The sequence below is a fragment of the Sphaerodactylus townsendi genome, linkage group LG07, assembly GCF_021028975.2.
Source record: "Sphaerodactylus townsendi isolate TG3544 linkage group LG07, MPM_Stown_v2.3, whole genome shotgun sequence".
NCBI classification, from domain to species: domain Eukaryota; kingdom Metazoa; phylum Chordata; class Lepidosauria; order Squamata; family Sphaerodactylidae; genus Sphaerodactylus; species Sphaerodactylus townsendi.
The window spans coordinates 22,009,328-22,023,918 of NC_059431.1; the positions used below are offsets into that span (position 1 = coordinate 22,009,328).

A 14,591-nucleotide genomic window follows, 5' to 3' on the forward strand; every position below is an offset into this window, starting at 1 on the left:
CCCCCCCCACCCCCCCCCCCCCCCACCCCCCCCCCCCCCCACCCCCCCCCCCCCCCACCCCCCCCCCCCCCCACCCCCCCCCCCCCCCACCCCCCCCCCCCCCCACCCCCCCCCCCCCCCACCCCCCCCCCCCCCCACCCCCCCCCCCCCCCACCCCCCCCCCCCCCCACCCCCCCCCCCCCCCACCCCCCCCCCCCCCCACCCCCCCCCCCCCCCACCCCCCCCCCCCCCCACCCCCCCCCCCCCCCACCCCCCCCCCCCCCCACCCCCCCCCCCCCCCACCCCCCCCCCCCCCCACCCCCCCCCCCCCCCACCCCCCCCCCCCCCCACCCCCCCCCCCCCCCACCCCCCCCCCCCCCCACCCCCCCCCCCCCCCACCCCCCCCCCCCCCCACCCCCCCCCCCCCCCACCCCCCCCCCCCCCCACCCCCCCCCCCCCCCACCCCCCCCCCCCCCCACCCCCCCCCCCCCCCACCCCCCCCCCCCCCCACCCCCCCCCCCCCCCACCCCCCCCCCCCCCCACCCCCCCCCCCCCCCACCCCCCCCCCCCCCCACCCCCCCCCCCCCCCACCCCCCCCCCCCCCCACCCCCCCCCCCCCCCACCCCCCCCCCCCCCCACCCCCCCCCCCCCCCACCCCCCCCCCCCCCCACCCCCCCCCCCCCCCACCCCCCCCCCCCCCCACCCCCCCCCCCCCCCACCCCCCCCCCCCCCCACCCCCCCCCCCCCCCACCCCCCCCCCCCCCCACCCCCCCCCCCCCCCACCCCCCCCCCCCCCCACCCCCCCCCCCCCCCACCCCCCCCCCCCCCCACCCCCCCCCCCCCCCACCCCCCCCCCCCCCCACCCCCCCCCCCCCCCACCCCCCCCCCCCCCCACCCCCCCCCCCCCCCACCCCCCCCCCCCCCCACCCCCCCCCCCCCCCACCCCCCCCCCCCCCCACCCCCCCCCCCCCCCACCCCCCCCCCCCCCCACCCCCCCCCCCCCCCACCCCCCCCCCCCCCCACCCCCCCCCCCCCCCACCCCCCCCCCCCCCCACCCCCCCCCCCCCCCACCCCCCCCCCCCCCCACCCCCCCCCCCCCCCACCCCCCCCCCCCCCCACCCCCCCCCCCCCCCACCCCCCCCCCCCCCCACCCCCCCCCCCCCCCACCCCCCCCCCCCCCCACCCCCCCCCCCCCCCACCCCCCCCCCCCCCCACCCCCCCCCCCCCCCACCCCCCCCCCCCCCCACCCCCCCCCCCCCCCACCCCCCCCCCCCCCCACCCCCCCCCCCCCCCACCCCCCCCCCCCCCCACCCCCCCCCCCCCCCACCCCCCCCCCCCCCCACCCCCCCCCCCCCCCACCCCCCCCCCCCCCCACCCCCCCCCCCCCCCACCCCCCCCCCCCCCCACCCCCCCCCCCCCCCACCCCCCCCCCCCCCCACCCCCCCCCCCCCCCACCCCCCCCCCCCCCCACCCCCCCCCCCCCCCACCCCCCCCCCCCCCCACCCCCCCCCCCCCCCACCCCCCCCCCCCCCCACCCCCCCCCCCCCCCACCCCCCCCCCCCCCCACCCCCCCCCCCCCCCACCCCCCCCCCCCCCCACCCCCCCCCCCCCCCACCCCCCCCCCCCCCCACCCCCCCCCCCCCCCACCCCCCCCCCCCCCCACCCCCCCCCCCCCCCACCCCCCCCCCCCCCCACCCCCCCCCCCCCCCACCCCCCCCCCCCCCCACCCCCCCCCCCCCCCACCCCCCCCCCCCCCCACCCCCCCCCCCCCCCACCCCCCCCCCCCCCCACCCCCCCCCCCCCCCACCCCCCCCCCCCCCCACCCCCCCCCCCCCCCACCCCCCCCCCCCCCCACCCCCCCCCCCCCCCACCCCCCCCCCCCCCCACCCCCCCCCCCCCCCACCCCCCCCCCCCCCCACCCCCCCCCCCCCCCACCCCCCCCCCCCCCCACCCCCCCCCCCCCCCACCCCCCCCCCCCCCCACCCCCCCCCCCCCCCACCCCCCCCCCCCCCCACCCCCCCCCCCCCCCACCCCCCCCCCCCCCCACCCCCCCCCCCCCCCACCCCCCCCCCCCCCCACCCCCCCCCCCCCCCACCCCCCCCCCCCCCCACCCCCCCCCCCCCCCACCCCCCCCCCCCCCCACCCCCCCCCCCCCCCACCCCCCCCCCCCCCCACCCCCCCCCCCCCCCACCCCCCCCCCCCCCCACCCCCCCCCCCCCCCACCCCCCCCCCCCCCCACCCCCCCCCCCCCCCACCCCCCCCCCCCCCCACCCCCCCCCCCCCCCACCCCCCCCCCCCCCCACCCCCCCCCCCCCCCACCCCCCCCCCCCCCCACCCCCCCCCCCCCCCACCCCCCCCCCCCCCCACCCCCCCCCCCCCCCACCCCCCCCCCCCCCCACCCCCCCCCCCCCCCACCCCCCCCCCCCCCCACCCCCCCCCCCCCCCACCCCCCCCCCCCCCCACCCCCCCCCCCCCCCACCCCCCCCCCCCCCCACCCCCCCCCCCCCCCACCCCCCCCCCCCCCCACCCCCCCCCCCCCCCACCCCCCCCCCCCCCCACCCCCCCCCCCCCCCACCCCCCCCCCCCCCCACCCCCCCCCCCCCCCACCCCCCCCCCCCCCCACCCCCCCCCCCCCCCACCCCCCCCCCCCCCCACCCCCCCCCCCCCCCACCCCCCCCCCCCCCCACCCCCCCCCCCCCCCACCCCCCCCCCCCCCCACCCCCCCCCCCCCCCACCCCCCCCCCCCCCCACCCCCCCCCCCCCCCACCCCCCCCCCCCCCCACCCCCCCCCCCCCCCACCCCCCCCCCCCCCCACCCCCCCCCCCCCCCACCCCCCCCCCCCCCCACCCCCCCCCCCCCCCACCCCCCCCCCCCCCCACCCCCCCCCCCCCCCACCCCCCCCCCCCCCCACCCCCCCCCCCCCCCACCCCCCCCCCCCCCCACCCCCCCCCCCCCCCACCCCCCCCCCCCCCCACCCCCCCCCCCCCCCACCCCCCCCCCCCCCCACCCCCCCCCCCCCCCACCCCCCCCCCCCCCCACCCCCCCCCCCCCCCACCCCCCCCCCCCCCCACCCCCCCCCCCCCCCACCCCCCCCCCCCCCCACCCCCCCCCCCCCCCACCCCCCCCCCCCCCCACCCCCCCCCCCCCCCACCCCCCCCCCCCCCCACCCCCCCCCCCCCCCACCCCCCCCCCCCCCCACCCCCCCCCCCCCCCACCCCCCCCCCCCCCCACCCCCCCCCCCCCCCACCCCCCCCCCCCCCCACCCCCCCCCCCCCCCACCCCCCCCCCCCCCCACCCCCCCCCCCCCCCACCCCCCCCCCCCCCCACCCCCCCCCCCCCCCACCCCCCCCCCCCCCCACCCCCCCCCCCCCCCACCCCCCCCCCCCCCCACCCCCCCCCCCCCCCACCCCCCCCCCCCCCCACCCCCCCCCCCCCCCACCCCCCCCCCCCCCCACCCCCCCCCCCCCCCACCCCCCCCCCCCCCCACCCCCCCCCCCCCCCACCCCCCCCCCCCCCCACCCCCCCCCCCCCCCACCCCCCCCCCCCCCCACCCCCCCCCCCCCCCACCCCCCCCCCCCCCCACCCCCCCCCCCCCCCACCCCCCCCCCCCCCCACCCCCCCCCCCCCCCACCCCCCCCCCCCCCCACCCCCCCCCCCCCCCACCCCCCCCCCCCCCCACCCCCCCCCCCCCCCACCCCCCCCCCCCCCCACCCCCCCCCCCCCCCACCCCCCCCCCCCCCCACCCCCCCCCCCCCCCACCCCCCCCCCCCCCCACCCCCCCCCCCCCCCACCCCCCCCCCCCCCCACCCCCCCCCCCCCCCACCCCCCCCCCCCCCCACCCCCCCCCCCCCCCACCCCCCCCCCCCCCCACCCCCCCCCCCCCCCACCCCCCCCCCCCCCCACCCCCCCCCCCCCCCACCCCCCCCCCCCCCCACCCCCCCCCCCCCCCACCCCCCCCCCCCCCCACCCCCCCCCCCCCCCACCCCCCCCCCCCCCCACCCCCCCCCCCCCCCACCCCCCCCCCCCCCCACCCCCCCCCCCCCCCACCCCCCCCCCCCCCCACCCCCCCCCCCCCCCACCCCCCCCCCCCCCCACCCCCCCCCCCCCCCACCCCCCCCCCCCCCCACCCCCCCCCCCCCCCACCCCCCCCCCCCCCCACCCCCCCCCCCCCCCACCCCCCCCCCCCCCCACCCCCCCCCCCCCCCACCCCCCCCCCCCCCCACCCCCCCCCCCCCCCACCCCCCCCCCCCCCCACCCCCCCCCCCCCCCACCCCCCCCCCCCCCCACCCCCCCCCCCCCCCACCCCCCCCCCCCCCCACCCCCCCCCCCCCCCACCCCCCCCCCCCCCCACCCCCCCCCCCCCCCACCCCCCCCCCCCCCCACCCCCCCCCCCCCCCACCCCCCCCCCCCCCCACCCCCCCCCCCCCCCACCCCCCCCCCCCCCCACCCCCCCCCCCCCCCACCCCCCCCCCCCCCCACCCCCCCCCCCCCCCACCCCCCCCCCCCCCCACCCCCCCCCCCCCCCACCCCCCCCCCCCCCCACCCCCCCCCCCCCCCACCCCCCCCCCCCCCCACCCCCCCCCCCCCCCACCCCCCCCCCCCCCCACCCCCCCCCCCCCCCACCCCCCCCCCCCCCCACCCCCCCCCCCCCCCACCCCCCCCCCCCCCCACCCCCCCCCCCCCCCACCCCCCCCCCCCCCCACCCCCCCCCCCCCCCACCCCCCCCCCCCCCCACCCCCCCCCCCCCCCACCCCCCCCCCCCCCCACCCCCCCCCCCCCCCACCCCCCCCCCCCCCCACCCCCCCCCCCCCCCACCCCCCCCCCCCCCCACCCCCCCCCCCCCCCACCCCCCCCCCCCCCCACCCCCCCCCCCCCCCACCCCCCCCCCCCCCCACCCCCCCCCCCCCCCACCCCCCCCCCCCCCCACCCCCCCCCCCCCCCACCCCCCCCCCCCCCCACCCCCCCCCCCCCCCACCCCCCCCCCCCCCCACCCCCCCCCCCCCCCACCCCCCCCCCCCCCCACCCCCCCCCCCCCCCACCCCCCCCCCCCCCCACCCCCCCCCCCCCCCACCCCCCCCCCCCCCCACCCCCCCCCCCCCCCACCCCCCCCCCCCCCCACCCCCCCCCCCCCCCACCCCCCCCCCCCCCCACCCCCCCCCCCCCCCACCCCCCCCCCCCCCCACCCCCCCCCCCCCCCACCCCCCCCCCCCCCCACCCCCCCCCCCCCCCACCCCCCCCCCCCCCCACCCCCCCCCCCCCCCACCCCCCCCCCCCCCCACCCCCCCCCCCCCCCACCCCCCCCCCCCCCCACCCCCCCCCCCCCCCACCCCCCCCCCCCCCCACCCCCCCCCCCCCCCACCCCCCCCCCCCCCCACCCCCCCCCCCCCCCACCCCCCCCCCCCCCCACCCCCCCCCCCCCCCACCCCCCCCCCCCCCCACCCCCCCCCCCCCCCACCCCCCCCCCCCCCCACCCCCCCCCCCCCCCACCCCCCCCCCCCCCCACCCCCCCCCCCCCCCACCCCCCCCCCCCCCCACCCCCCCCCCCCCCCACCCCCCCCCCCCCCCACCCCCCCCCCCCCCCACCCCCCCCCCCCCCCACCCCCCCCCCCCCCCACCCCCCCCCCCCCCCACCCCCCCCCCCCCCCACCCCCCCCCCCCCCCACCCCCCCCCCCCCCCACCCCCCCCCCCCCCCACCCCCCCCCCCCCCCACCCCCCCCCCCCCCCACCCCCCCCCCCCCCCACCCCCCCCCCCCCCCACCCCCCCCCCCCCCCACCCCCCCCCCCCCCCACCCCCCCCCCCCCCCACCCCCCCCCCCCCCCACCCCCCCCCCCCCCCACCCCCCCCCCCCCCCACCCCCCCCCCCCCCCACCCCCCCCCCCCCCCACCCCCCCCCCCCCCCACCCCCCCCCCCCCCCACCCCCCCCCCCCCCCACCCCCCCCCCCCCCCACCCCCCCCCCCCCCCACCCCCCCCCCCCCCCACCCCCCCCCCCCCCCACCCCCCCCCCCCCCCACCCCCCCCCCCCCCCACCCCCCCCCCCCCCCACCCCCCCCCCCCCCCACCCCCCCCCCCCCCCACCCCCCCCCCCCCCCACCCCCCCCCCCCCCCACCCCCCCCCCCCCCCACCCCCCCCCCCCCCCACCCCCCCCCCCCCCCACCCCCCCCCCCCCCCACCCCCCCCCCCCCCCACCCCCCCCCCCCCCCACCCCCCCCCCCCCCCACCCCCCCCCCCCCCCACCCCCCCCCCCCCCCACCCCCCCCCCCCCCCACCCCCCCCCCCCCCCACCCCCCCCCCCCCCCACCCCCCCCCCCCCCCACCCCCCCCCCCCCCCACCCCCCCCCCCCCCCACCCCCCCCCCCCCCCACCCCCCCCCCCCCCCACCCCCCCCCCCCCCCACCCCCCCCCCCCCCCACCCCCCCCCCCCCCCACCCCCCCCCCCCCCCACCCCCCCCCCCCCCCACCCCCCCCCCCCCCCACCCCCCCCCCCCCCCACCCCCCCCCCCCCCCACCCCCCCCCCCCCCCACCCCCCCCCCCCCCCACCCCCCCCCCCCCCCACCCCCCCCCCCCCCCACCCCCCCCCCCCCCCACCCCCCCCCCCCCCCACCCCCCCCCCCCCCCACCCCCCCCCCCCCCCACCCCCCCCCCCCCCCACCCCCCCCCCCCCCCACCCCCCCCCCCCCCCACCCCCCCCCCCCCCCACCCCCCCCCCCCCCCACCCCCCCCCCCCCCCACCCCCCCCCCCCCCCACCCCCCCCCCCCCCCACCCCCCCCCCCCCCCACCCCCCCCCCCCCCCACCCCCCCCCCCCCCCACCCCCCCCCCCCCCCACCCCCCCCCCCCCCCACCCCCCCCCCCCCCCACCCCCCCCCCCCCCCACCCCCCCCCCCCCCCACCCCCCCCCCCCCCCACCCCCCCCCCCCCCCACCCCCCCCCCCCCCCACCCCCCCCCCCCCCCACCCCCCCCCCCCCCCACCCCCCCCCCCCCCCACCCCCCCCCCCCCCCACCCCCCCCCCCCCCCACCCCCCCCCCCCCCCACCCCCCCCCCCCCCCACCCCCCCCCCCCCCCACCCCCCCCCCCCCCCACCCCCCCCCCCCCCCACCCCCCCCCCCCCCCACCCCCCCCCCCCCCCACCCCCCCCCCCCCCCACCCCCCCCCCCCCCCACCCCCCCCCCCCCCCACCCCCCCCCCCCCCCACCCCCCCCCCCCCCCACCCCCCCCCCCCCCCACCCCCCCCCCCCCCCACCCCCCCCCCCCCCCACCCCCCCCCCCCCCCACCCCCCCCCCCCCCCACCCCCCCCCCCCCCCACCCCCCCCCCCCCCCACCCCCCCCCCCCCCCACCCCCCCCCCCCCCCACCCCCCCCCCCCCCCACCCCCCCCCCCCCCCACCCCCCCCCCCCCCCACCCCCCCCCCCCCCCACCCCCCCCCCCCCCCACCCCCCCCCCCCCCCACCCCCCCCCCCCCCCACCCCCCCCCCCCCCCACCCCCCCCCCCCCCCACCCCCCCCCCCCCCCACCCCCCCCCCCCCCCACCCCCCCCCCCCCCCACCCCCCCCCCCCCCCACCCCCCCCCCCCCCCACCCCCCCCCCCCCCCACCCCCCCCCCCCCCCACCCCCCCCCCCCCCCACCCCCCCCCCCCCCCACCCCCCCCCCCCCCCACCCCCCCCCCCCCCCACCCCCCCCCCCCCCCACCCCCCCCCCCCCCCACCCCCCCCCCCCCCCACCCCCCCCCCCCCCCACCCCCCCCCCCCCCCACCCCCCCCCCCCCCCACCCCCCCCCCCCCCCACCCCCCCCCCCCCCCACCCCCCCCCCCCCCCACCCCCCCCCCCCCCCACCCCCCCCCCCCCCCACCCCCCCCCCCCCCCACCCCCCCCCCCCCCCACCCCCCCCCCCCCCCACCCCCCCCCCCCCCCACCCCCCCCCCCCCCCACCCCCCCCCCCCCCCACCCCCCCCCCCCCCCACCCCCCCCCCCCCCCACCCCCCCCCCCCCCCACCCCCCCCCCCCCCCACCCCCCCCCCCCCCCACCCCCCCCCCCCCCCACCCCCCCCCCCCCCCACCCCCCCCCCCCCCCACCCCCCCCCCCCCCCACCCCCCCCCCCCCCCACCCCCCCCCCCCCCCACCCCCCCCCCCCCCCACCCCCCCCCCCCCCCACCCCCCCCCCCCCCCACCCCCCCCCCCCCCCACCCCCCCCCCCCCCCACCCCCCCCCCCCCCCACCCCCCCCCCCCCCCACCCCCCCCCCCCCCCACCCCCCCCCCCCCCCACCCCCCCCCCCCCCCACCCCCCCCCCCCCCCACCCCCCCCCCCCCCCACCCCCCCCCCCCCCCACCCCCCCCCCCCCCCACCCCCCCCCCCCCCCACCCCTCCCTCCCCCCCTCCACCCCCCCACCCCCCCCCCCCCCCCCCCCCCCCCCCCCCCCTCCCCCCCCCCCCCCCCCACGCCCATCGCCCCCCCCCTCCTCCCCCCCCCCCCCCCACCCCCCCCCCCCCCCACCCCCCCGTCCCCCCACCCCCCCCCCCCCACTGACAGAGGCTGATGGGAATTGTAGTTCCTGAACATCTGGAGAGCCGCAGGTTCCCTACCCCTGGGCTAGAGTTATCATAGCCACCCTTCCTGCTCAGTAATAAGGCAGCCCATCGTGAGCAGATAGCTGCTCGTGCATACCAAGCAGCAGTTCCTTGACTGGCAGGCCAAACTTTCTCCGCTTCCCCCTCGGCCTCATTGACTTCTTTGCCTAGAAGTGAGCTGCTTAAGGGCCCTGCGGGCTCCCCATGGCTTCTGCTCCAGCTCTCCTGTAAGGTCAGGTCGCAAAGACTTCCATCTGTCTCTCTTCAAACTAATGAATTTGAGCTGTTGATGACCGTGTTCCTGTGCAGCTGAGAAGTCTCAGAAAAGATTTCCCACGTTGAAGATCCTTTCCAGAAACCTAATTAATTTCCCAGTGGCCTTGCTTGTAACGGGAGTGATTTTCCCAGTGAAACGGCAGGGATAAATTTTCTTTTGACAGTTTTGACATGTAGGTGAGCGGAGGAAAGTGTTACATAATCGGCAGACGGATTCGAAGCCAGGCTCTCAGCGTTCGCCGTCCACAGCTGCTTTGTCTGTATACACAGTAACGGCTAAGATGATTTCTCCCTCTGTGCCACTAAGTGTAGTGCAATCCGTTTGGAATGGTCTAATTTGCAAAGACATCTTGAAAATGACCGGCAGGATGACACTTGGTCTCCAAAGGATTTTTTTCCTGTTTGTTGGTGCAGAGAAGGCTGTTGTGTCTTCTTTAAAATGAAAGAAAGAAAATAGTTCAGAAATGTTGATAATGTATCCAAAGGAGACCCAAGTATATTAAGAATCAGTAGGCAGAGTCTGTCTACACAGCACAATGAAGAGCTTAAGAAGAAAAGAAGAAGAGTTTGGATTTATATTCCACCCTTTCTCTCCTGTAAGGAGACTCATGGTGGCTTACAAGCTCCTTTCCCTTCCTCTCCCCACAACAGACACCTTGCGAGACAGGTGGGGCTGAGAAAGTTCCAAAGAACTTTGACTAGCCCAAAGTCACCCAGCCGGAATGTAGGAGTGTGGAAACACATCTGGTTCACCAGATAAGCCTCTGCCACTTAGGTGGAGGAATCAAGATTATTTCATTTATTCATTTCATTTATTTGACTTGTACCCCGCTCTCCCCCGCAGGGCTCAGAGCGGCTAACAACCAACAAAACAGAATAACAGAATCAAATATGAACAATAAATAAATTTGAAGTGCAGCAAGTACCCAAAAACCATAGTCCCAGCTTATCAATCATCAAATGTCACTAAACATAGCATATAAACAATATTAACATTTCTTAACGGAATAACAAATAGCAAAAACATATTAGCACATAGCATAAAATATAACTGCATCATACACATAACAATATAATAAAACAGCATGACCTCATCAGCAATCGTATAACAATAAGCATGAAATAACATTTAGAATCTAATCAGGTTCTCTAGATTAGAATCCACCTCCTCTTAACCACTATACCAGGCTGGCTCTCTTAATATTAGGCCAGACATATATAACACTAAGTGTAGCCATCATTTGTAATAGGAAAACTCTTACCTGCTTCCTGTGAAGTGTTCTAGCTATCTTGGTCCTTCCCTGGGTTATGCAAATAGGCTGTTCATGAAGGGGTGGAGTTATTCAGTATCACTAGGATGCAAGAAGAGATGGATCATAGTAGACATGGACAATCTATTTTTCAAATAAATGTTTTGTCAGACTCATGTCTGGCGAAGGGAGCTTTGACTCCCGAAAGGTTATACCCCGAAATTCTTGTTAGTCTCCAAGGTAGAAGAAAAAGAAGAGTTGGATTTATATCCCCCCTTTCTCTCCTGTAGGAGACTCAAAGAGGCTTACAAACTCCTTTCCCTTCCCCGCTCACAACAAACACTCTGTGATGTAGGTGGGGCTGAGTTTCATTTCATCCACAGAAGTGTCTTCCCTGAGTGGAGTTTTAACACTGAATCAAACACATTGATGTGAGGAGTCATTTGTCTGTGTGTTAAGTGGTGTCAGGTCGCTTCTGACCCATGGCTCAGGAGTAATAGATGGTGCTGAATATTGAAGTTGATGTAGACATATGCCACCAAAGAAACATGCAGTAATAATACCCTTTACATTTCTTTATAGGTCTCTGCTTTAGGGTTGGATCCATCGGGTGCACGCTTGATAACTGGGGGTTATGACTACGACGTTCGATTTTGGGATTTTGCTGGAATGGATGCTTCTCTTCAGGCTTTTCGATCTCTGCAGCCATGTGAATGGTATATACCAGTGCTTTTTCCCTAACTAATAAATCATCTTAAACAATAATCAGCTAAGGGACAGAATGTCCCGACGACGAACCCTCAGCCAATGGGCTGGCTGGACTTACAAAGAGTGTCCTGTCCACTGATTGGCTGCATGTTTGCTTCCCTGCATTCCATCCCTTAGTGGCCCCAGTGCCCAGGATCAGGGCCTTGGGGTCCCCTTCCCCCACCCCCAAACATGCGGCGGCTCGTTTGATCATGGGAGGTGCCTCCAGAGATCACATCACTACCACAGGTTGCAATCAGCTTGCATCTGGCTTCCCAGCCCTGGCCCCAACCGCCTCTGCAAGGCACCAGTGTTAACCTTTAAGGCCTTACGCTGTCTGGGACCTCTGTAATTTCTGAGGGAACGGTCATGGCCCCATATGTCCACCGTCGGTCTCATAAACAAGGCAGAGGCCAAATCTACTGAGATCCGCCCCCCCCTCTATGATGTATGTTTGGCCTCCCACTAGGGCCAGGGCTTTTCTACGGCCCTGGCCCCCTGCTTCGGTGGAATGCTCTTCCTCCAGCTGTGTATCCGGGCCCTCACCGGGACCCTAAATGAATTCCTGCAGAGGTCTGTAAGTGACCAGGTTATTCCGCCGAGCTTTTGGGGAGGCCGGGCTGCTGATAGGTGCCCATTAACAACTGAGATCCATGTTTCCCTCTCAGAGTTAGAGAGGAGTTAATGGTTGAACGCCATCTGTTTTAAATATTTATGGATTTGGAGCGCTGCATTTTAACTGGTATTAATTTTTAGCATTTTATCCTGTTTATCCACTTGCCTGTAATTATGTTGTAAACCGCCCTGAGCCCTTTGGGGGAGGGCGGTATAAAAGTGGAATAAATAAATAAATAAAAATAAACAAACAAATAAATATAAATATATAAAATATATAAATATAAAATATATAAAAATAAATAAATAAACATCCCACCAGGCAGCAGTGGCAGCTGGCCACAGCTGCCTCGCCACCCCCCACTCCATAAACCACCCTCCCCCCCAACACACCTGTCCCTGACCAGGATCAGGCCTCCTGCCTTCCTTCCCCAGCTTCAGCTGGGCCGCAGCAGCAAGCCATAGCCCCACTGAAGGCCTCCCTGCCCCCCCGAACAAACCCACCCAGCGAGGCAGCAGCAGTGCACACACACGCCATGCTCACCCCCACCCATTATTCACCCTCCCCCCTGCCCTAAATCACCACCCACTTCCACACTCCGCCCCAATCCTGCAACTCCACACTGGCCTCTGCAAAGTTAAGTGCCATGTGAGGAGAAGGGCACCAACCATTCAGGACCACTGTGAAAGGGAATGCTTGCAGCCCATTGTATCAGCGAGGGGCGCAGCAGTGGCTGGCCACACGCTGCTCACCCCCCACTCCATTATTCACCCTCCCCTGCCCCAAATCACCCACTTCCGACACCTACCTCAATCCTGCACCCACACTGGCCTCTGCAAAGTTAAGTGCCATGTGAGGAGAAGGGCACCAACCATTCAGACCATTGCAGAGGGGTGGGGAATGCTTGCAAGAGCCCATTGCATCCTCCCCCCCCCCCCGCAATGGGGTTTTGGTGCTAGTACCCTATATAATTCACTAATGTCGCAATAACAAACCCTTACCTTTCTTTATGCTTTAGGGTTGGATCTATTAGGTGCATGCTTAATAACTGGGGGTTATATCAACTTTAAGGAGTGTTTCCTGCACTCCCACGGCTGAAGGTTCATCATCACACTCGAAAGGATCTGGCGGAGAAGCGCTGCCAAGCTGCCCCCCTGCCAGGCTTCCCACTTGCCTCCTCAGCCCCCTAGCCACTCTTTCCCCCACCCCAGCAACCAAATTGATCCAACGCTGGCTGCAGCCTTCTATGTGGACCTTCCCTACAAGCTGAGTGGGCTCCTCTACTCAGGTGGAGTACTGAGGCCCAGATCCTGTGGTGACTCATCAGTCTCTTGTATCAGTTCATTAGCAGAGGGGAGGCCTCAAGTTGCCAAAGGTGTTCTCCTGAGTCTGATCCATTCCTCAATCCTCGTCTTTCACCTCTGATAGTAGACCCAACCTCCGTGAGTTAATCTGCTTTGGGAGACTGTGGCGGGGTTGTGGGGGGCCATGCTGGGACCCCCAAGCTTGAAAACTCTTTGGGCTCTGAGGTTGGTGCCAGTGCTGCCTTATGGGAAGCTCTGAGGCGCTGACCTCACAGGAAGGGTTTGCCAATGTGGGACTTGGGGACAGGTTGTCTTCTGATGAGGACTCATCCTCCAATGGCATAACCCAGGAAGGCCCTGACAGAGACGCTGCCGGAAATCTGGTTGCCGTATGTAGAAATGTAGGCTGCTGTTTGTTTATTGTCTCAAGAGTGCTTTATAAGGGAAGTTGGGGTGGGAGTTAGAACACATGATCCAGTTCTACTCCTTTTAAAGTACTCACATCAAATCCCTGAAGTGCATTTTTGGTCTCGGGGAGGATGTGTGAGTTGTTTGGGAGCATCTTTGGAGAGGAAACTCAGCAAAACGCAGGTGCATTGTTCAGATAATGTATGGACCGTGTGGCTTGCAGTCTTATGTCATAGCAATATGACTTTACGATTAACCCAAAAAAGTATTTTCAGATCTCAGGAAATGTTTATCTCTTTTTTTCTGGAATAAGGAAAGAGCAGTTAACATTAGCAACGTCCACTTCCTTTAAAGCCATGTGGGTATGCTCAGAACATAACCAATTGCCTCTTGGGCGGCTGCTGCAACCCCAACAGAATTTCTTTGTCCGTGGATTATCCATTTCTCGGCATCAAGAACTTTCCCTTAGAGAGACAGAATGTTGGAAGTTCTTTCTGTAATTCTTGTAAACCATCTTGCCTTCTGTAATTTGGCCCTCAGGTTCTTAAATCCCTGTCAATATTTTTTTTCTTTTAGATGCTTTTTTCCCCTTTTGGATCAACACTAAAAAGGACAAAAAATGTTTCCTGTGCTGAGGAGATGAGAAAGGTCTCACTTGTTCAAATCAATTACCCTTTGTTGGCCATGATGTCTGTCTCAGCTACTTTAGAATGACTTCCTGTAGTGATTGGTCAGGCAGACCTTGTATATAGGATCAATACTCATAAATAGGTTTTGGAAATAGTTGTAGGAAGAGCCGCAGTGGATCAAATCAAGGGTCTGTCTAGATTAGAATAGTATATTTTTCTCAGCTATGTCTACCGGTGTGCCAGAGACCGTAAAACTAATTTGCTGTATTTCACATACCCCTTCCAAAATTGGTAGTTAGAGTTATACTGCTTCTGAATATGTTTTTTCTGTATGGCTAATATCCGATAGTAGACCCAACCTCCGTGAGTTAATCTAATTCACCTATAAAGGCATCTGTAAAAGAATCTTTACATCCTGTAGCAGCAAATTCGATGTGTATTGTACAAAAAAGTGCTTTCTCTTCCAACCATAAGTGTCTAGGGAGGGGGAGAATGCTGCAAGGTTGAAAGGCAGCTAAGAAATGTTTTAAATAAAATAACTAGGGAGGCTTAATTAAAATCTGAGCACCCTGCGGTAGATTGGTAAGCTGCAGTAATGCAGTTAAAGCTCTGCTCATGACCTAAATTCGATCCCAATGGAAGTTAACTTCAAGTAGCTGACTCAAGGTTGACTCAGCCTCCCATCCTTCCAAGGTCAGTAAAATGTTGGCTTAACCATACTGAAAAATCTGCAGTAGCAGAACATGTGCTAAACAAAACTGGACATAACATTTTTTTTGAAAACACTGAAATTCTGGACAATTTGGAA

General features: G+C 73.8%; 1 protein-coding gene across 1 annotated transcript in view; it reads left to right on the forward strand.

Annotated features, from left to right (window-relative positions):
* WDR70 (WD repeat domain 70) overlaps positions 1–14,591 on the forward strand; it is a 122,173-nt gene that overhangs the window by 24,099 nt on the left and 83,483 nt on the right. The window contains exon 8 of the mRNA XM_048504237.1: positions 10,662–10,795. Within this exon, the coding sequence (XP_048360194.1) occupies positions 10,662–10,795 (134 nt within the window). The remainder of the gene's footprint in view (positions 1–10,661; positions 10,796–14,591) is intronic.